General features: G+C 36.8%; 2 protein-coding genes across 5 annotated transcripts; both read right to left on the reverse strand.

Moving 5' to 3' along the window:
- Positions 1 to 482: 482 nt before the first annotated feature.
- On the reverse strand, positions 483 to 11,178 carry LOC128674863 (myosin heavy chain, non-muscle-like). 3 transcript variants are annotated; one of them, XM_053753828.2, is made up of 12 exons: positions 10,947 to 11,178; positions 10,745 to 10,856; positions 10,230 to 10,361; positions 9,966 to 10,024; positions 9,131 to 9,290; positions 8,360 to 8,528; positions 7,434 to 7,616; positions 6,479 to 6,626; positions 4,778 to 5,491; positions 3,918 to 4,014; positions 3,211 to 3,301; positions 483 to 2,784 (listed from the first exon to the last, which is right to left on the reverse strand). In XM_053753828.2, exons 1-12 carry the CDS (start codon positions 10,978 to 10,980, stop codon positions 2,683 to 2,685), a joined length of 2,001 nt encoding a protein of 666 aa, XP_053609803.1. In that variant the 5' UTR covers positions 10,981 to 11,178; the 3' UTR covers positions 483 to 2,682. The 3 variants fall into 3 exon arrangements, with proteins under 3 accessions (XP_053609803.1, XP_053609804.1, XP_053609805.1); XM_053753829.2 differs by having other exon boundaries at positions 3,197 to 3,301; XM_053753830.2 differs by lacking the exon at positions 483 to 2,784 and having other exon boundaries at positions 3,211 to 3,314.
- Positions 11,179 to 12,311: 1,133 nt separating this feature from the next.
- On the reverse strand, positions 12,312 to 22,217 carry LOC128674549 (uncharacterized protein). 2 transcript variants are annotated; one of them, XM_053753164.2, is made up of 14 exons: positions 21,936 to 22,217; positions 20,780 to 20,944; positions 20,141 to 20,256; positions 19,020 to 19,164; positions 18,498 to 18,725; positions 17,014 to 17,149; positions 16,614 to 16,729; positions 16,040 to 16,240; positions 15,464 to 15,550; positions 14,785 to 14,884; positions 14,124 to 14,239; positions 13,425 to 13,616; positions 12,968 to 13,072; positions 12,312 to 12,470 (listed from the first exon to the last, which is right to left on the reverse strand). In XM_053753164.2, the coding sequence occupies exons 1-14, from the start codon at positions 22,002 to 22,004 to the stop codon at positions 12,372 to 12,374; spliced, it is 1,875 nt and encodes a 624-aa protein (XP_053609139.1). In that variant the 5' UTR covers positions 22,005 to 22,217; the 3' UTR covers positions 12,312 to 12,371. The 2 variants fall into 2 exon arrangements, with proteins under 2 accessions (XP_053609139.1, XP_064292376.1); XM_064436306.1 differs by having other exon boundaries at positions 22,132 to 22,150.
- Between the last annotated feature and the right edge of the window lie 247 nt (positions 22,218 to 22,464).

Raw genomic sequence — 22,464 nt, forward strand, 5'->3', positions numbered from 1 at the left:
TGTGTGTAGCATTAACGTAAATAAAAATAACTAATGTTTTGTTTAGGAGTTATTGTTTAGATATTTATAAAGTCGTGTAGGTAAAATCAAGTTCTAAATTACCAGCAACTACGTTTATTACTTACTAGCAGCGCCCTGGGGCTTCGCTCCCGTGGGAATTTCGGGATAAGGAGTACCCTATGTGTTATTCCATGTTATATTCTATCAGTGTACCAAAACTCCTAACAATCGGTCCAGTAGGTTTTGCGTGAAAAGTAACAAACATACATACACACATCCAACTATAGCATTTATAATATTTAGTAGGATTGACGAAAACGTTCTAAAATATGCAATAATGCTGCTATAAATAAAAAAAAAGAATGACGATTTATGTATGCAGATTGCAAATACGTAATCCTATATCTAGTCATGGGAGATTATTACGGGGAATAGCGGAGAAAGAAATTAGTAACTAATAAATAAAAGATGTTATCAGAAAGTTATTATCAGATCTCGTATATTATTCCGATACATTTGAATAAAAACACTTCGATATGCACAAAATAAAACACAAATACGCTCACAACTAACTCCGAATGAGCAGAAATTCAAATTCAATAGTAAGAAATACAAATTAAAGTTTGACAACGAATTATAATTATGATTAAGTAAAACATAATCTCAGAATGTTATGTTATTCATTTCAACAGACTAGTTAAACACAATGCTTATGTATATGCAATGCTCTAAATGAAAAAAATATATTTAAAACTAAAACAAAATGACTGAGAATACTAATAATGCATTTTGAATATATGCATTCGAGTACTTATCTATATTAGTTTAAGTGAGCATACGCAGTTTGATACAGCGAATAGTGACATTTCCCAAATTATGTAATCATCTGGATTATTGAGCGACAAAAACACAAAATATTATATATAGTTATTCCTGCAGTTTAGAAGCTACACAACACACTAAAATATATTTAAGTCAAATAGAGGCTTAACGAATAATAAAATACCGCGACAAATTGAGTACTTTATCTTTTTTTAAGCAACTTAAAAAGATATACATTTCTATATGCATGTAGATCGTTCTTCTAGTACCAAGATTCACATGCCCATAATAAGGCCTTGTAGCAGTGTATATGAGCCTTATGTCTACACGAGTCTTGCTCACACTAAAACTAAAACTTTAATGCGTAAAGTAAATGCAATATTAGTCAAATGTCACGGATTAAAATGTATGTTATCTAACAATATTTAATTTTTAAACCTAATCGTTTAAAAAAATTTGCATTATAAAAGTCTAAAGTTAATATAGAAATAATTTTGGCTTCATTAAAACTAAACTTTATCAAATATTACAATTGATAAATTCTATAGAATAATTTTTGGTCATATACTTTTTGTCACAACACGTTTCGAAAATTCGTAATTAGATAATAGATATATATTATATACTTTTTAATCCGTTAATAAAACGGGTTAAAAATCTAATTTTACAATTTATTTTTACTGGCACTGTCCTATCACAGAATTTACAACATTGTTACAAATTTTACCTCAACATTTTCTCTTATCACCTGATAATTATTTCTAAAACATAAATGCACTTTTCAGGAATATTACGGTTTACTTAAGATTTATATTGAAGATTAGGATACATAAGAAATCCTCCATATCTGTATAAAACTTCAAGAATTAATTTTACATGAATATTATAAAAGAAACATAATGAAAAAAGTTCTAATAGGTTAAAGAAATGAATAAGAAATAATTTCCTACTGGCTGAAAATAAAAATAAAAATAGACATAAATCGATTAAAATATTACAAAGAATATAATCTACGTGTATTTAAACTGATTAGCTAAATTCAAAATATCTAAGTAGGTAGTTATTGCAAGAAATTAAATCTATCATAAAATGTAGGAACGGTTGTATGTACATATATAGGAAGCACAATTATTTGGCTTTTTCTCACTTTGTATTGCAATTAAACACTGACTATAGTTTTATTTTAATCACTAAGTAAATAATTCAATTACTGATACACGAGAATTCAAAAATATCGATTGTAGTGTGTTATATTGTAAAATCAAATGCCGGCTATATTTTATATCAAAACCAAAAAGTATCAAGACATTGGAAGCGTAATATTCAAACAAAATAATTCGAAAATTATATCAAATAGTAAACAAAAACAGAATATATCAATGAATAATAAGATTAGGGTCAATGCACTTTAATACAAACTAATTAGGATATTACTGTATTACTTTTTTCCATGCTTTAAAACAGTTATATTTTCCTTTTCGGGTACGGGGTACAATCGACCGCACATCAAGTTACCTTACGGCGAAATTATACGCGATGGACTGTGTCGTGTAGTTCCGCCCTAGGATAAGATCAGGACAAAAGTATATGAACTTTTGTGGTTGTTGTACGAGGCGACTAAGGGACACATAGCTTTGGCAGCTGATAGGCTGTAATAGCATTCCCAAGGGTTGACGTAAGGCAATGTACAAAACTTCAAAGTTTATTTCTTACGCTGTAGGGCTTCGCGGCTTCACAGCCTATGAAACGACAAGCAAAGACGAGAAAAAGATGCGCTGTCGACTGTACATAAGGCGAGTTTAATTCTATATTTTTCTCGATGATTATTTTGCCTTACTAATTAACAAACTTAGCATTAATTCACATGGGGACGTCGGCTACGTATTCTATCCTGAGAAGAAGGTCCATGAGATCCTGCGCCCCGAGCCACTGCCACGGCACGGGCTCCCGTCCGCAGCCCACCTGTGTCGTTCAACATTACATGCAAATTACTGTATTATTTAGCTGACAATGTAAGTTTGTAATATCTTTATTGTACAAAAAACACATGTCGAAATAACATACATAATAAGAAATATGAACATACGCCCGCTCTGTCATTACGATCCGTCAATTTTCTTGAGGATATTTTCATCGACATAAAAGCTTGTGTCAAAAATTATATTTTTATAAACTTCTTCAATACGGACAGTTTCCTTGAGGAACTTCTATTGAATGTATGAAAGAAAAAAAATATCCTGTGCATTATTAAGTGTCAACCGATTATAAAAGCATATACTAGTTTATTTAATTTTCTAACTTATTTACTTTGTAACTTTCATAAGTCACAGGACAGATCAAATTTTGGGGAAAATACAAAATATATATTTCGCACTTTTCATCACCCACCTGCCGCCTCCTGGAGACTCCGTACAGCACAGACACGGCGCAGAGGAAGCAAACTACCGCAAACACTTGGAACAAACTCTTTAGTGGCTCCCTGGAATTACAGACTGTGGAATATGAGACGTGCTAGATGGAGTATACGAGTTAACATGCAGATTGGGTTTTGATATTATTTCTCCCTCTCTCTCTGTCCTTCTCTCTGTCTCATCTGAGCGTGTTCCCAGTTAAATTCTAACACTGCCATTCATAAAAAAGGATAAAGCATACCTTTAGCTGAAGTAAATATTTGATATTGACAGAACGACATAAAGCATGCTTTAGCTTAAAGTATATTTTAACTATACTATGAATAACAGGGTAAGCTTGGGGTCCGCTTAAATAATGTCTCATTTCGATCCTCTTTAGAAAGGCTATTATTGCCTAAGTAACTTCGTACCACATCCACGGCTGGACACGGATTCTAGGGCGGAACCACACGCCCGAAAAGGATTCGCTTTCCTACTTTATCGTCTGCACTTCGCACGATTGTCGACATCCCTAGTTGTCAGACCATTGGCACGCATATCATCTTTGACGACATAAAACCAGTACTTCTTGAGTGGAGCGGCATACCCAGACATTTGTTCCCTACGTAATTAGCTAGTTTGCGCAACACGTGGCAGCACCAGCCTATTTATAATTAAGTCTTCACAATATCAATGTTTACGCACCATAAATATCTCCTAAGAGTTTTCTGCGGAACAGGCGTGTTCCTCTTCTCGCAGTCATTGCATGGCATCTCTACTTGCACGCTCGCTGAAGCTATGTCTGAAAATATAACAATTTTATCAATGATTTCATTATTAATAATTTAATTTGGCTTTGTATCTGCCACTTTTGTTTCTAATATCTACATAAATGGTAAATAAAGATATCTATATAATATTGGACCAGTTATAACCTTTTGAAGCCTGATGGCGATTTGTTGGTTTTGCACTTTCACTTCTCACTATCGAGTCGATTCGCAGTGAAACGCAGCTAACCAATCAGAGTGCGCCATTGTGACGCGACGACAACCAAACCGCAATGTGATTGGTTCGCTGAGTCTCCCTGCGAATAGACTCGATATTGAGAAGTGAAATGCAAATCTACACACCTAATAAATAAAACTTAAATATTATATTACTTGTAGTCAAAAATAATTCTAAATTATTTTGTACTTAACTTATCTACAAAAAAGTTAATTCCTATTTTAGTAAAAATATGTTTTGTCTCGCTCTAGCCATGTCTAATATGGTAAAGTGAGAATGAAGATTATAACATTAGCCTTAGTCCCACAGACCAGTTTCACTTCCTCTAAAATATATTTTGTTCCAACGTAGCATACATTGGGACAAAACATATTTTAACCAAAATTGGTCTAAATATTTTTATGAGTATGGTTAACTAAACTTAAATAAATACCTATGCGCCTACATAGAATATATAAATATATACAATACATAATATAGCTACGAAATTACCACAAATACCGACAACCACAACACTAAAGAGACAAAACAACTATATGATATACCAAATGAGAAATTACCAAATTCAGTTTGGCATTCGGCCGTTTGCACAGCGTCCACGCCGCACAAATCGGAAATCTTTTTCAGCTGATTCTCACAAGCCTCTTCCAAAGCTGACAGCTTAGCTTGCAAACTTTTTATGGCATCATTCAACAAACTATTCGTATTTTCCCCATCGCTGACAGTTTTTTGCAACATCTCTAAATTGTCTTCGTACATTTCTAAATCATTTTCCAAAGAAGATATCGCGTCTAAATAATATATTGTCTCTTTTTCTAACTTGACTGAATGTCTCATCAATTTGTCGTAATGAATACACTTCACGCATATATCAGTATTGTTATTCTCATCTGTCTGGCTAGCAGTGGTGTTGACGTTAGAAATAACGCATTGGCAATATTTATCTTTAAGTTCCTTTCTAAAATCATCTGTTTGTAAGCCTATGTCACTTTTAACTTTATCAATACAACTACAATCAACCTCAAAATCTGTTTTAGTACAAATTGATTGAATTTCTGAACATTTGTCACAATTTTCAGTCTGTGTACCTATTGTTGTCAATGACACGTCGAAGCTTCTGGACTTGTCTATGGTATCGTTGTCGTGAGTGTGGTTAAATTTGGATACGTTACAGAAGCTGAGACGAATTTCGTCGAACAAAGACATGTTAGTGGCGCGCCCCTGCTCCTCTCGCAAGGCGTTTACGAACGACTCTTCGTCTAGCAAGCGATTGTCTAGAATAAATGTTGTTAGCAGTTTATGGGTGATTTTAAGCAGGTATTAAGATGGCATTGTGTAAGGAAGATAACTCTTTTGTTTAGTTGTTTAATAACTTTATTGTACAAAAAATATGTACATAGATTATAATTGGCTATTCTCCAACTAGTCAAATCAGATACTTTTTTCTAATGTCAAAAACAAAATTTTATATGGATACTGTATGACATCATGGACTTAGTTATTTAGGAGTCAAAAACATTTCTAATATACTTTAATGAGACAGACTAAATAGTAAATCACGTAAATAATAAAACTGATCAATTAAAGTGACGTATAATTATCGTGTTCTATTATTTAAATACCTTCATACATTTTATTTTTTGTCCAGTCGAATAGCAAATTAATTAAATCACCCTGTACATCACATTTTGTAATGGTTAGCATGTTAACTATGACAAGATAAATGTTACACCCCACTAGTATAATGTCACAAAAATGAGTGATCTCCTTTGGTGTGCTGGAAAATGAGGAATCTTATAAAATTGACTTATTCACTAATTACATTTAAAGCATAAGGAGCAAAGAATTAAAAAACCAAATGCAGAACATAAAAATAACGTAGCAAGTGAATCGTATCTTAAATGGAACAAAAGAAAAAGATAAAAATTAGTAGAAATATTAAATAATACTATATGTATATATTAGTACAGGCCAGTGCAGACCCAATGAATGTGCCGCTCGTATACATAGCGGTGCGAGTGTATTGTATATTGGCTATGAGTTTACAATCAGATGCCTGCCTAATGTCAACTTTGGTCTTCTTTGGTAATGCTAATGTTGCCTGTCACCGGTTAAGGCTATGTGTCGCTTAACAGCTGATAGGCAACACATAATTTACAGTACAATAAACGCGCATTCGTAAGATATGTCTTTCCAAAATTACGCACAGGCCAATGCCCAGCTGTGGGTCACCTACAAATAAAAAATGAAATCTAAATTACCTTGTGAGAATCTGCTATCAGCGTTGAGAGTGTCAAGCGCAGTGAGCATCTGGTCCTCCGTGTAGCTGATGTCGATGGAGCGGTCCATGCGCAGCGCTGTGTGGTTGGATTTGTTCAGAAGATCCTTCAGCTCCATCTCAAGAAGCACCTGATTAATATGGGATTTATATTTTTGCTTATCAGTTTGTACAATTCAATTGGAATAATTTTTTCTGAACATGTCCATGTTCAGAAAGAATTATGTCCTGGTGAATGTGTTGGTAAAGCTTATTGTCCTGTGACAAAATTGTCTATGTTACAAGAGTGAACCCTGACACACATACACTATTTTGTCAAAATGGTACTTTACAGATAGTTTAAGCACCACATGCCCTCTGTCTTAATCAATTTCACCTTTGGTATGATAGGATACAAAAGACTAGGCCACAAAGTCGGCAAGACGTGTTTGACACCCTTGGTGTTACAGTCGTCTATAGGCTGTGGTGACCATTTACCATCAGTTGGACTACTTACTAATTTGTCTGCTTGGTAGCACAAAAGTTGATTCCATAGTTGTAATATACGGGGCATAACTTTAATTTGAAACGTAAATGTTATAAAACATTTTTTGATGATGTTCGTAACTATGAATAAGGATAAATTAGTCCTTTTTGATAACTAATTATGAATGAAATATATAATAGTGAATGAAATTTCATTTTTTAAGTCCATTAAAATGGACTAAAAGAAACACCAAATAACATTAAAAAGAACAATTAAAATTGGCTTCACCTTGATGATCTGCTAGCGTGTAGGAAGAATCAATTAAAATTGGTTACTAATCCTTAATCATCTGCATGAACTCCTCGTCCTGGAGCCTAGCGTGGAGGTCTCGGAGGTATTGAGCCTATCGTTTAAAAATGCTAAAAATAAAGACGACATTAATGGACGGCTTCTAAGTCTGAGAAATACGTACCTTCTCCTTAAGGATCTGTTGCATGAACTCCTCCTGGTCCTGCAGCCGCGTGTGCAGGTCCGCGTGCGAGGTCTGCAGGCTGTCGTTCTGCTCCAGCAGCGACGACTGCCGGCTCGCGTACATCTCGTTGATGCGGTGGCACTCGTCCTTGGACTTGCTCAGCTGCTCTTGCAGGGTCAGTTTCTGGTCATTACGTAAATCCATACTTATACGGAGTGTTACAAAACACGTTTACCGATACACAATGTTTATCTATATATGTATTTGTTATAAAATATACTTTCGTTGAGGTAGCTCAATCTGTGTGATTTGTCCTTACATATTTATTTTATTATTTATGAAGGACTGAAATACAGGTCTAAACTGGTTTAGGTTCCAGTCCACCTCCCAATTTAATTTACTTCTTTATTCCATACGGAGTGATAAGATACGGCACTTTTTTACTTTACAGTAACACTTCTAAAAGGGTGTTCATTTTTTCATGTATCACTTTAGACTTTTTAGCGCCCGTTCTCATTCGATTTGTTCCGTGCAATCAGCAATCTGCATCATATCGAGTATGTTATTGCTAACACTGGTATCAGATTTTATTCAAGTCGTCTAAAGGCATCTGACATGACTTTTACGACTACTTACCGCCATATACAGGCAGGTAGCCGCATACACACTAGTAAACTAAACTGTCCCCTAGTGTGCAGGTTTCCTCACGATGTTTTCCTTCACCGGAAGCAAGTGGTGGTCGACGAAAACTACAATATATGAGTCAGATTGGTATACAAACTCATATGGTACGAGTAGGATACGAACCTGAGACCTTTCGATCCACAGGCGGGCGTCTTAACCATTACACGACCACCGCTTCAACAATAGTAATATCAAACATTGGCTGAACACAACATGTGAGAACAACACAATAACAAACAAACCTCATTCTCCAAAGTGGCGAGCTGGTCGTGCAGCAGCTTGGACCTCTTCTTGTGCGAGTCCAGTTCGCGCGTCGCGTCGGCCAGCGCGCGCTCGCACGCGCTCGCGCGCTCGCTCGCCTCCTCGTAGTCTCGCCGCACGTCGCACAGTGACGCGTTCTCTTCACGAACACTTCATAATAATATTCATATGTTAGATACTAAAAGTCCCTGATTTATCGCAGATTAAAGAAACAAAAACTATACATTCATGGTTAAAATATCATCACCACAGCTGGGGCAATACTCCCTTATGGATGGATATAGAATATGGGCCATGACCCGGGCCCATTGCAGATTGGCGTGTTTTAACGACTGCAATGAAAGCTAGATAAGTTTATATTAGAGATCCCCCATGAGGCTGACATAGTCACACAAAGTGCACTGAAGCCTTGTCAAAATTTAGAAAAAAAAAAATTACTGCAAGCACCTATTAACTTGCTTCCGAAGCACAGTGGAGCTCAAGATAATACATTTTAAGTCACACATCCAGTGTAAGACCACCATTATAAGAGTGATTTAACCGCTACTACCTATTACAGGGCGAACGCGCTAACCACTGCGCCAATATAATAGAGTAGGCACAAAAATATAGGTAATATTATGTACACATACATACAGATGAATATAGTGCCAGTAGTTCTGATGTGATCAATTGCTGTTGTTGAATTGTTTCTAATTAAAATTAAATTAAATTTATTTTAATATATATAATATTGAAGTATAAATTCTCACATGTTGAGATGAGCTTTGAGCTGTTCTTTCTCAGCGGTCAAGGTGGCCAAGGCCTCCTCGTGCTGGCGGTCGGTGAACTCGAGCTGGCTGCGCAGCTGCTGCGCCAGGTGCGCCTTCTCGCGGACCTCGCATTGCAGCTCCTCCAACAGCTGGTAGCCCGCTGTTGGGAAATATGTATGGGCTTACGTAATGCTTATTCTACCATCGTATCCTTTGGAAATAATCCCCACTTTGACGACCAATGTGAACTAATTGTCACCATGCTACTGCTGCTACCTGGAGGTCCCAGGTTCAATCCTGCTCAGGTAGACATAGACATAGAAAACATTTATTTGTGTTGCCACAAACACTAAAAACAATAACATATAGAGCAATATAAGCATTAAAACAATATTGATATTACAGGTCACAATGGGAATGATATTTTTCTGATTGCCCTGGGTCGTGGATATTTATTGATATATTATAGTATTTTTGAGTTAGTATCACATAACATCAGTCTTGAACTTGCGTTGGGGCTAACAATGTGTGTGATTTGTCCCTATAAAAAAATATATATATTTATACAGGCAGGCATTGGTGTATACCCAAATTTCCATTATTTCCTGGTTGGGGTCACAAGCATCTGGGACAATTTCACCCAAAACGAGGTTAGAATGAGTATTCACTCATTTGGTATTATTATCCATAAAAATAACAAGTAAAGATAAGTCAGCCTTGTGTAACATTTTGTTTATAAAGTCGTATTTTCTGAATGAGGTCAAAAAATTAAGACTTAGATGACCAATTTAGTTTATTGTGACAAACATGAAGACAAATTAAATTAATAACTTACCATCAGTAGATATTCCTGAATCTGAATCCTGTGGAGCCTGTCCACTCTTGAGATTGAAACTGTAAAAAATGTGAAAGTTTGTTTCTTTTTCATACTTTAATGTCAAAACAGAGCATTGAATTTAGGTGACTTTTGTTGTTTGAGAATTTTGAAAGTGACATAGGCCACGAAATTTACCCACGCCCAATTTTAACACAAATTTACCCACGGCCTGAACCACAGGCATCAGCTAATATGTAGTATGTAAAATGAGAATAAAATTACCTTTCATCATGGTCTACTTTAGCCTTCTGACTCTCGCTATACTTGTTCAGAGTCTTGGCCAACTTGGACACGGTGATCTCGGGGTTGTCATGATCCGGGTCCAACAATGATCTTAAGTAGCTGTATTCTGACCTGAAAATTTGCATTTTATATTTAGTTCTGATTCAGAATATCTATACATTGCCTCTTTTCAATAATTTCACTTTGAAACATGTGAAGAGTTTCATTTGTGAAGTGAAGCAATAAAATCTTAACTAAGTACCTACTTCAACTTTCCATAATAAATTGCATCAATGCAAATACTTTTTCTCCAGTACTGACATATGAACCAACCCAGCAATTTCAATTATAAAAATTAAACAGGAAATATTCCAATGTTGAAACATATTTTTCCTGCAGCTGATATGTTATAAATGGTACTTTTAATATAAACAAACAATATCAGTAGTCATATATACCTACATAACTTTAAACATGAATTTATTTTCAGTAATAGATACGGGGTAGGCACTTACTTGTTGGTTTTAACGAATGGAGCGAATTTGTCCATTAGTGCATCAACGCGCAACGTGCTAGAGCTATCGGCTCCACAATAGTCAAATATTTGTAACGCGGTCACGACGTATTCTGAAAAGTACATAAAAGTAATGGTAATAAGCATGAAAAAGACCACATGCCGAGGCGGTGGTGTTTAAATTGTAAAAATTGAAATCTTACCATCACTGTTCGATGCGTCCATGTCAATATTCATGTTGGTATATCTTATTATCACCCAAAAATGAAAATTTTATCAATAAATATTTATTTATTACAACACAAGCGTACGTTAACGGCCAAATTGTTTATTTTCCATTAGCCTAAATAAATTCGTTACGCTAGAGCAGAGTACAAAAATAGCGCCCAATAAAAACAGTTCAACCGAACCCAGTTTAACGTTTCTAGTGATGGGGAATCGATAATACATAGGTAAAGTCTATAATGTCTGTCAAATTTTTTTGAAGTTGTCGATAGTTTCTTTTTTTTTTAATTAAAATATATTTTATAATATTTAAATAGTTTTTTAAATCATATAGTTGCCCCAGTACACTACTTTAATTTTTACCACTTTTACTTAACAAAATAATATATAAATGGGTGTTTTGTATTTATTAAAAAACTAATACTGATACGCGTCTTAATTAAAAGTAATAAATAAAGACAAAGATAATTTATAAAAACATGAGCTGTTGACACAACAAGTTTACGTACTTGGCCGTTCTCTTCGATATCGATATCAAGTAGGAGAAGAACAACGCTATAGAAATAGAAAATGTCAAACGAAATGTCATAATAGCAAAATATAGCTAGAATCTATGAAGTGATAGATAATAAACGCGGGAAAGTTATATAAATCAAATCAACCGATTGACAAAATAACGAGGTTGGGTTGTCATAGAATATGATTACATTTTTATATCAATATGCGAGTCCAGACCATAAAGCTATAGGTAAAAACTGGAGCCAATACCGACCTGTATTTTTTATACATTGCAAAGGATATACCTATAGTGTACTCACCGTATAGAGTTATAGCTTTCAGTGCGCAAGAAGTTGGGCTATCGATGAAAGAGATACATGTACTTTTGATCAAAAAGTTCTTGGAAGTACTGGCCCCAGTATTACTCACATATAGCTTCATGGTCCAGAGTAGTCCTGACCCAGGTGTAATGATCCCAGATTCATAAAGGCATTGCATGGCTACCATGAATGCACGTAGGTACTCGTCATGTTTAGGATAGGTTCTTTTTTATGTATTTTTATGTAGTGTCATGTGTGATGTAGTTACAGATTTGATTTTTATGTGTGCACTCCATAGTGCGCATGTGTGTATAATGTATCGCCCCTCAGAACAAATAACTAAGTTATCGCCCCCTTCAGTTTTTTTTTTCTTTTTTGTTAATCTTGAGGTAGTATTAAGCTAAGCGCACGGTGCATACGACGTAGTTTTTCAAACATCGGTTTCTACAATATGGCTGCGACATATGTATATTAATAAAATAAGAGGATAGTAGAACTAAGAGGATGGAAAATAAAACCCAAATATATTTACAAAAACCTATGTATATTTCTTCTATAAAAATTAAATTAACTCACAAATATCTATCATCGCTCTCTTATAGTATTAAGTATTTCTACCAACCCTTTGTTTACTTTTAGCACTGCTAACTTCGTTTCAATCATCGTAAAATCACTTAGCTCCATCTGTGAATAAAAATAAATGACATTACATCCAGACAAATCATTGCAACGCAGGCAGCGATATAGACGCATCAGCCGTAGAAGCTGCCTGTTTATTATTGAGATTTATTACTATAATAATAAATTCTCATCGGAAACACAGGAACGATCTGAAGAAAATTCTTGGGAATTTCCGAGATTTTTCCGATCCGTTTCTGTGCATTCTTTAAAATTTCGAGAATAGCACTCATAATATTAGGAATAGAGGATTTAAAAAAATATATACACCTTATATCTTGTATTTACCTCCTAAATGGAAGATATGCGTCTTTTATCGGCAAGATCTCCCTAAAGAAAAAGCTTGGGGCAAAAATGGCAAAATTGCGTCTATGCACGGTATGTGTCCAATGTCCCGCTACTAGGGCACTTGCCTTTCTAGATTATGGAATATACCTATATCCTTTTTTAACTTGTGCCAATCATCTCGCGTGTACGTTAATAGTCTCATAAAAAAATCTTACACCGTCCGGGGGATCTTTTTCTCTGGGCGGGAAGCGGCCGTACATGCGTTCGCAGATCGCGCACAGACCGCACCATGTACGGTATTTTAACGTGTTCTCGTCAGTCTAAAAAAATAAAGAAAAAAATACGGAAAAAAGCCTTTCAAAACATTTCATTCAAAATTACAACGCTCTCCTTTAAATGCTTGTGGTTCCGCCCTAGAATAGACGGACAACAATAATGTTCCCAAAGAGGTTGGTTGACGTCCGGCAGGCGGCCAGTTATAAAATAACAGGCTAATCTTTACCATCTTTTCAAACAAACATTTTAAGGTTACTTTTAACACTGACACCGGACTTCGCGGCGTCACATCCCCAAACGAGTGGAGACGAGAGAGTGGAGATGAGAGTACTAAAAAGAGTGGAGATGAGAGAGTGGAGTGCAGTGAAAAAAAAATCTTTTTCTTAAAAAAAATACCTCTTCAGGTTCACCGTTTTCCCTGACAATCGGCCTCCTGTACACCCCCGAATCTAACGAGGTGAGCTTTATTTCATCAGGTATCTTGTCTTCTTCCACGTAACTGGTCCAGTTCATTATGTCCTTGAACTGCTTCACTTTATCTTCCGTGAGGATGCCGCCCATCATCATAATTAGGCCTTCTTCGATGGCCTGCGGATAACATGATATAGGATTTTAACGAAATAAACCTCAAACATAAGCAGAGACATGATATATCATGTTCCACGAGAAAAGGTCTCTTATGCTTTCAAGGACCACTTCCCATCAGATTGGTCGCATGTCCGAACGAATATAAATTAAAAAAATATAAATATCAGTCTTACAGAATATATGGTAAACAAAACACCTATTTATAGTAAAAGAACGGCTGAAATTTTATTTCAATTCTTTATTTTGGAAGGGAAAATCACTCGGGTTAGTACATTTATAAAATTTTTATTGTAACCACCACGTAACTACCCTATTGACTAAGTACTACAATCTGTCAACAAAGTAAAGAAATGAGGGCGTTGTCTCCTGTTAACTGGCAACATTGTGTATTTATCAACCAAACTTGACCATACTATTTATTATTGCAATGGCAAAAAAAAAAATGAATTCCTCAAAAATCTTTTTCTTCACTTTCTTGACAGACTGTACATAGGTAAATAAACTTACACAAATAGGCATCCTGTACCCGTGGTTCCGAAATTTTCTAAGAACCGTTAGGTACAATAACTGCTTCGATTTCTTAGGCGTCACGAATCTGGCCGCATAGTTCATGGGGGTAAGTCCTATAAATAAAAAATCAATACCATATACTTATTAATATCACGGTTTATATATCGGCGGTAGACTTAGTTTAAGTAATTTTTTTAGACGTCAATAAGTGAAGTATTTCATTTATTGACGTAACGTTACATACAGAGAATTTTGAATTTTGTACGACGCCCTTGCGAAACAGCCGCCAGCGTTGAAAAAGCAGTCAGGGCTGTCAAAATATGAAAAACGTAATTTGTATTATTTTTGAAAAAAGTTACAACACATGATTTAGCTCCCTAGATCGCCTCGCATCATAGAAACCGTTGGGATCGGTCCACCAACCCCGCACAGCTTAGGCCCCACGATTGCCTTGCGTGGTGGCGTTCGAAATTTAACTGTAGGATCCAGGCTACACAATAGTGACATAGGCTACTTTTTTACCGCATGTGAAGCTGCGGTTAACACCTAGTCCTATAATGAAAACATAGGTTAAAAATGTATGTCAGTGAAGGGCAGAAATTGATAGAATATTTCACAATTCGATTGATCATAATAAGCATTTACATTTTGTACTTACTTTCCAAAGTATACGAGTCAATAGGCAGTCCGAACTGGGCATTTTGTCGGGAGAAAACCCTGGGTACATGCAACCAATCGCCTAAGCTCACCGCCGGCACCTTCATAAAAGAAAAAATAAGGACATTTTTACCACCAGCTTTTATTGTCCTCCAATAGAGTTCTTGTTACATTCAAAGCGTGACAAAAACACCATGCCCGTAAACTGCCATGTAAACCGTTGAGGAGTCCCCTCGTTGGGAGCTAAGCCTTGGTGTGCAATCAGGTCATGTTTATCATAATAATGCATTGTCATGGAAATTAAAGCGACGTGGTAAAAATTTCAATTCGATCCAGTACAACTGGAAGTAACTGAAATTTAACTTGCAAGATTAAATTACAAACATCGGGACAAGTGAAACTAAATATAAACTTGTAATAAAGGTTGGATGGCTAAAAATTAAAAGCTAGTATTAGTCTTGGACGTGCGCGCATTTATATTTATGCCGTGTACAGTCTATATCCTTCAGGCGTGTGGTCCCGCCCTGGAATAGGACCACTCCATATCCTCCCGCAGACGTTGTTCGAAGCATCTAGACATATAGCCTTGGCAGTTGATAGACAACAATAACATTCCCAAGGAGTGTTGACGACGGGCGGTTGTAAAATGACAGCATAATTGTGGGTCTATTTTGATTTACCTTCATATCCTTCATGAGAGACTGCATCTCCTGGCCGTAGAGCCTGTCGGGGCGGGTGCGGTACGCCTCTTCTAAGACATATCGCCGCTGTAACATTTAGATTATAAATATAAGTATATATGTTACCTCAACATTTGTTGAGAAAAACCTTTATACACAAAAGTCCCGTACTGGTTACTAAAGTTATGACAACCAAGATCCACCTCCTGGTGGACCTATTAATATTGTCGTATCTAGATATTTTCCCGAGGTCATGAGTGTCTCATAATGTTTAGGTCACGCTATAACATTGATGAAAGCAGAACCATACAATTTTATCAGATTTAACTTTTTCTCTTGTAACAATTCTGGGATAAGCATGGGACGGCTCCAGACGATGGGAACGAGACAAACCCCTCACCACTTTTACGTGAATGCTAATAGAATAGCAGGTTCCCGAAGAACATTTAATAATAACTCTCCACGGCCCATAATAAGCACTACCTAAGTTTTTTGCAGGTAGAAAACCGGCACGACCTACCCCCATCCCCACTCCCTAAGTGTCCGGAGCTCATCGAGGAAAAACACGATAATAACCTTAGTATCAAACTCAGTCTCGATCGCCTCTTCGTCGACCTCCCTGTGCAAAAACTTCAGTATGTCGTCGTCCAGAAACGAGTCAGTCTTCCTGGTGGCCCCGGGCTTGATAGCCGACAGTACGGCCACGTCGTCATCGTTCGGCGCCGCTATGGAGCCGCGGGAGCTCGGGTTCTGGGAGTCTGTTTCGATGCCGGCTATCTGTTAAACAAATCGTTTAAGATCTGCTGGAAGAGATTTCTTTAGAAATAAGCAGTACCTATGTACAAATACGGTGGTGATATTTATAATGGTTAAAATGCCCTATGAACTGGAAGGTCTCCAGTTCGAATTTTACTAGTTCTTGAGTTGTATATAGAAACAAAAGACAAAATACAAATCTTTTCTCTGTAGAATATTAGTATGGATTAAAACAAAATATGAACAAAATATAATAAATAAATAATTATTTTTCTATACGACCGGCCGCCTGTCTAACCCAACAGTCTTTAGTATTGTTGTGAAGGTTGATCTTATATCTTGGTCATCTCATAGGTCGTAGATAATTTTAATTACGATGGTATCTATAAAATACCTGTGTTTCGGGATCTTGCTGCGCCTGCGCAGCCAGCCCAGCGGACGTGAGCCGATCACTGCCAGCTTGGCGGCCTTTCCGACGTTTCGCCTTCCCCCGTCTGCGACTCTCGCCACCTGCCCATAGATTATTTAGGATATTTGCTGGCTCATCGCGTCAAACATCGCCATCATTGCGTGCAGCCTATTATATTTTAGCTGCATATTTTATTGTAGCTGTATTCTAGTATATTTTATTCTAGCTGCACCTCACTGCTGTTATCCGCGTAAAAAAAGAAGTGTCCGCTTAAGAAAATATTCCTATCTCTTTGGCTACCTACGCCCGTTAGCCCGTTGTCTATAGTTTTTTTTTTTTAATCTGAGACATTTGATCTTCATCATACTTCTAAAAAAAATGTTACCATCTTCCGCGTTGGCTATAGCTGCCTCGCTGCCGTCATTGGACTCTTTGTCCTTGGACCTCTGGGAGACTGGGGCCTCAGTCTTGCTGTTCTTGGTCTTCGGGGGTTTACTCAGGTTCAGTGCCTTTAGTTGATTCTGGAAAATTACATTATTTTTAAAGGTACTACAGTTAAACTACACAAATTCGTGGAAACCGGTTATTTAAGAGCACATTATCATAGAGTTGTGAAAAACAGGGCAGGGAGAACAATGGGAGAAGGACATAGGCCACCTTTCATATCAGAAAATACTGTAACTGTCAGAAACAGGTGCCGGAAAAGCCGCGAACAAAAGCTAGTTTTCTACATCCATCTCAGCAACTCCTGTTAGATTTAATTTTAGTATAGGATCGGTATAGTGGAACACAGGTCACACATGACACCATTGATATAGCTTTAAAAATCTGAATTTTACAGACACAGAACATTGACAGAGTGTACCTCAAGTTTTCTAAAGAAACTTTCAGTATCGTGTATCATCTGCCTCTCTCTAATAACCACTTTCTTCGGCAACCTGATGCTGGGCAGTTTCATTCGCTTCCTTTGCCCGGTGGTGCCCCAAGCGGTCATAGACAAGACAATATTCGACGCGTTCCGTTTCCTGCTTTTCGGAGCATAGTTTATGACTATTTTCGTCAAATGCATCAGTGTACAATCACATGGTGACGGCGGCGGCACAATCGGCAGCAATTTCAAAGGTTTCCGTTTAGATCTTTTCAACTTCGGCGTCACTAAATTGTCTCCAGTCACAAAAAAACTTTTGTCTTTCGGTTTCTTCTCTTTATTTTTCATTATTGGCAATAATTTCGTTTTAGATATTAGAAAAGGTAACATTACGGCTCAAATTATTAACAAACTTTTACAATCAATTCAACCTGGTTGTTATCAACGACAGAACTAAGTGGCGATCTCTATCGCCAATGTTGAAAGTTATTGATTTTCACTTATCAAGCATTAATGTTTTGATTGTAACGGTCTATTTCATTGTGTAGGAAAATAACTAAGTGCCTACAATCGATGTCACGTCAAGTTAGCCAGAATGGCTATATAGCTATGCGGTGGTAATATCGGCGAATTTACAATGAATATGGGTAGCTTGATGTGCTGTCGACTGTACATTATAAAAGTAGAGATATTAGCAATCAACTATATTTCTGTCCCAACACTATAGGTAAATATTTAGAATATTTTGAGAGAATAATATACGAGAAAAATATACTTATTATTAGACGTAGGGCATAAAACAACGCAGTTTTAAGCTTAGCCTTCCATCGTGTTTGTTATTGCTAACACTGGTGTCAGATTTTATTCAAGTCAGGTTTCCTTGGGGTGTTTTCCTTAATCTGAAGCAAGTGATAGTTTATGAAAATGACTATACGTACGTCGCCATCTGTGAGTTTGGCGACAGTGTGTAGCCGGCATAAAATTAAAAAATAAAGGTTTACCTTCTTCACAGTCCTAACACTAGCAGGCTCTTTCACTGGCACAACTCTCTGCGCAAGAACCAATGGTGAAGCCAGTGGAGGTAGTTGTTCGCACTGGCCCTTCGCTAGTCTGTTGTGGGCCGTTTCCGATTGGTTGAGCGACGGCAGCGTGGAGCGCTCATTGGTGGCGCTTGTAGCCTGGCCCACAGTCATGTCGGAGGTCGTGTAGCCGTGGTAATAGAGGGTTTCCTGATAGGTTAAATAATGTGGTTATCTTTTAGGGTCTCTTTCCAACTCCAAATTGGTTTCGAAAATCCAAAGTGATAAAGACAGACCTAATTATGCCTCGCTCGCTATTTATTCCATTCTCACTCTCTCAGTGCTCCGGCTCTCTCATTTAAACGTGTACCCGGTGGCTTCCTCAATCGAAAAAAAAGCATTGGAGGCCAAAGTCCACGGCAGTCTTCGGGCACGAGTTCATGAGACATCTAGGGCCAAGTGAATTTCATCGCCGCATTGTCTTTTTTCTAGAACGTAACCAACCTGGCTGTGGCTCCTCCGCAAGTCCAGCACGATGGCAGTCTTCGGGTGCGGCTGGTCCGGGGTGAGACATCTTCTAGAGCCACGTGACTTGCCGCTGGCGAGGGTCGGAGCCGGCGTGTGTGGTCGGGAATCAGTCTCGGCGTATCTTGAAAGAAGTGTCAACTTTACATTGATAATAGCATACTGTAAGGATACATTAGCATACGATAGGTATACATTTTTGTTAAACTTATTTTTTTATTTATCTGAGGCAAAGGAAATTTAAATGTACTTAATTATAGATATAACACCACATGATTAACCATGGTGATGGCGTAGTAAGACACACTCTAAATAGCGCCATAAACCAAGTAAGTTAATTTGTATCGCCACAAAGGTTGTGTTGTACGATAAAGTACACTTATATAATATAATAAAAGTTGTTCATTTTCTGTTGAGGTAGGTATAAAAAATTAAGATCTAGAACACCTGATGCAGAACCATGATGGTCCAGTGAAACTAGGAAATATGGAAATAACGCCTTAACAAAAGTTGTTCAGTCTGATGGAAATGCTAGGAAATGCCTGTTGATGTAAATCGAAGATTTGGAACACCTAAAGAAGAGTCACAATGGCTCAGCTAAACTATAGGAAATATATATTTCAGTCGTACCTATGAGCATCTTCTGTATAGGTATCGTTACGCTTTGTCTGTACAATGAAATTTCTGTAATAATTTTGACTCATTACCAAAAGTTGTTTGGCCACGCGAACGAAGTCGCGGGCATCATCTAGTATATAATAAAGTAGTCAAATTTAAAAAAAAACATAGGTTACTCATGGTTACTCATTATTTTACGTCAAATCTATCAACGCCCGTAAGGTCTGATCTTAACTTGGCCTTCGATTCCTTTAAAGAAAACCGAACTGTACTGTTTTGCAGAATGTCGAATGTATCGCATTAACCCAAAACTGTAACTGTAAGAAACTTCAAAAACAAATAACTAGGTTAAGTTCATTTTTTAAGCAGACGGAATCCGGAGTTTAGGTATCGCAGCCCGGAATGATACCGGTAACAAACGCGGATGAGAGAAAGAAAGAGAGAGAGACAGTAGTAAATGAGTCTAAGGTCAACTTTATTACCTTCTGAACATATCTTCAGTGACGATATCATGAGGCGTCCTGATCTTCTCCGGGACATTTTGTTCTTGGTACTTCGTGAGATCTTCCTGAAAATAATGTGATTTCCCTTCCCAAACCTAAAGAAGGGACAACACAAAGGTTAGCTTTATATTTTAATAACATTTTGAATCTTTAGAGTTAACGTGGCCAGAGATTGTATAAATCCAGTAACTTTGCCGACTTTGTTGTGGACATGAAGATTAGGTAGGCAACTAAGCTGTTCCAGAAAAGCTAGATACCTGATAGGGTAACAACATCATATCCAAATAGGATTGACGATAGGTTGACAACAGAATTTGGGGCGTACATCCGCGTAATAAATCGCGAACACGCGAGGATGAGACAGTTTGATTAAGTAACTTCTACATGTTACCTTACTTACACTTACTTAAATAATTTGAATACTCAAAACTCAACTACATTTTGAAACGGATATACGAAGCTTTTTTCACTACTCAAGGTACTAACCTTAGCTACCTTTGATTACGAAGGTAGTCATACGTTCATGCAACTGACGTTTCGTGAAAAGTTACAGCCGCCGTGGTCGCAGTGATCGAACGAAACGTCAGCTGTCATTTTGTATGTCAAATGAAAGCTCACCCAAGAGTCCTTAGCCCTCTTTACAACTTCCTTGGCTTCAGTGTCGGCTGGATGGTTACACAGCACTGAGCATTTCTGTTGGAACGGGTTGTACAACCCAGCATACGGCCTCAGCATATACGGGGCTGGTGTCACGTCGCATCGTAGTTCCACTTCCACCTGACTCTGAAACAGGCATGTAAAACAGTCTGTCTGTAAGAATATATATTTAGGTATTATCTATACTATTATTATAAAGAGGTAAGCGTTTGTGACTTTGTATGTTTGAGCCGATTTCAAAAATTATTTCACCATTAGAATGGTACATTACCCAATATAGGCTCAAAATTCCCACAGGAGCGAAGTCCCGGCCAACATCTAGTCAATAATATATAATATACATATAGTTGGTACTTATGAGAGTCAGGTTGATACGCCCAGCGATTTCCATGTTCCAGTCAACCAAAACCATATATCAACACACTGCTGTGTTTTGTTCTCCCTTTTTGAAACCCATACCATGTACCTACTAAGTATATTTAAAACAATATGTGGCTGTTTTTCATTCTTGTATTTTAAAAATAAAATGTCGTATAGTACCTACTATACGACACAAGCAACTTTACAAAAAATCGGAAGAGACTGTTTCAACGTGTTGGTTTTATGTAGACAATTTTTTGTCTTTCTTTTTTAGGAGTAGGTACCTAATCTAACAGATGGTATCAATCAATAATGTTCAAAATAGATTTTAGAAAGTGTAGGTAAAGACTGATACATATTTTTATTTTGTCTATCCCCCATGTATGGGGAAAAGGTGTGATATGTATGCAAGTAGATTTTTTCCAGCGATAAAATAAATATAAATAAATATATTAGGACAAATCACACACATTGAGCTAGCCCCAAAGTAAGTTCGAGACTTGTGTTATGGGATGTACTAACTCAACGATACTAAATTTTATAACAAATACTTCCCGGGCCAATCAGAAAAAAATATTTTCCATCATGACCCGACCGGGGATCGATCTGGTCGAACATCAAAAGAATCCCTTGGATTTTATTTCATGAAATTGATAGTAACATGCCCAGTGTAGTACCAAACGAAAAATGACAAGTGTTGAATTTTGTATAGATAGGAAGAAATATAATAGGTACACATGAAAATAATTCTACTCACCTTCTCCTTTCCTAAAAATGGTTTCTGTGGCACACTTGCCAAAAGCCCCGTGTTGCTGGTGAGCCCCATTATTCTTCCATATTTGTTTATTAAAAACAACAATGTTCGTAGAATATCGATCAATCTAATCGAATCTATCGCTTAGTTACACGAAAATAAATCATAAATGAATATAAACTGTTGTGAATTTACCTACCATCAGACTACTATTTAATTTTTTGACTCCAAGTATGAGAAAGACAATGATAAATATATTTCGTAAGTGATATATTTTGACGACTTTTTGACAATATAGAAAGATCTCGAGAAGAGAATGCGTTGCCATGCTAGCAAATTATGTCGAATTACAATTATATCAAGGTGCATTTTTGCATACTTAGGTATATGATCATAAAACAACAAAAAGGTAGTATCTAGTCACCATAAAGAACTCCTTTTTATTTTATCCCGCCTCCAACATGTGGAACTAGATTATAGGAACTATATAGGCTACACACTGATAAAAACTAACTTCGCTACATACGAATAT

The sequence above is a fragment of the Plodia interpunctella genome, chromosome 13 (genome assembly GCF_027563975.2).
Source record: "Plodia interpunctella isolate USDA-ARS_2022_Savannah chromosome 13, ilPloInte3.2, whole genome shotgun sequence".
Lineage (NCBI taxonomy): Eukaryota > Metazoa > Arthropoda > Insecta > Lepidoptera > Pyralidae > Plodia > Plodia interpunctella.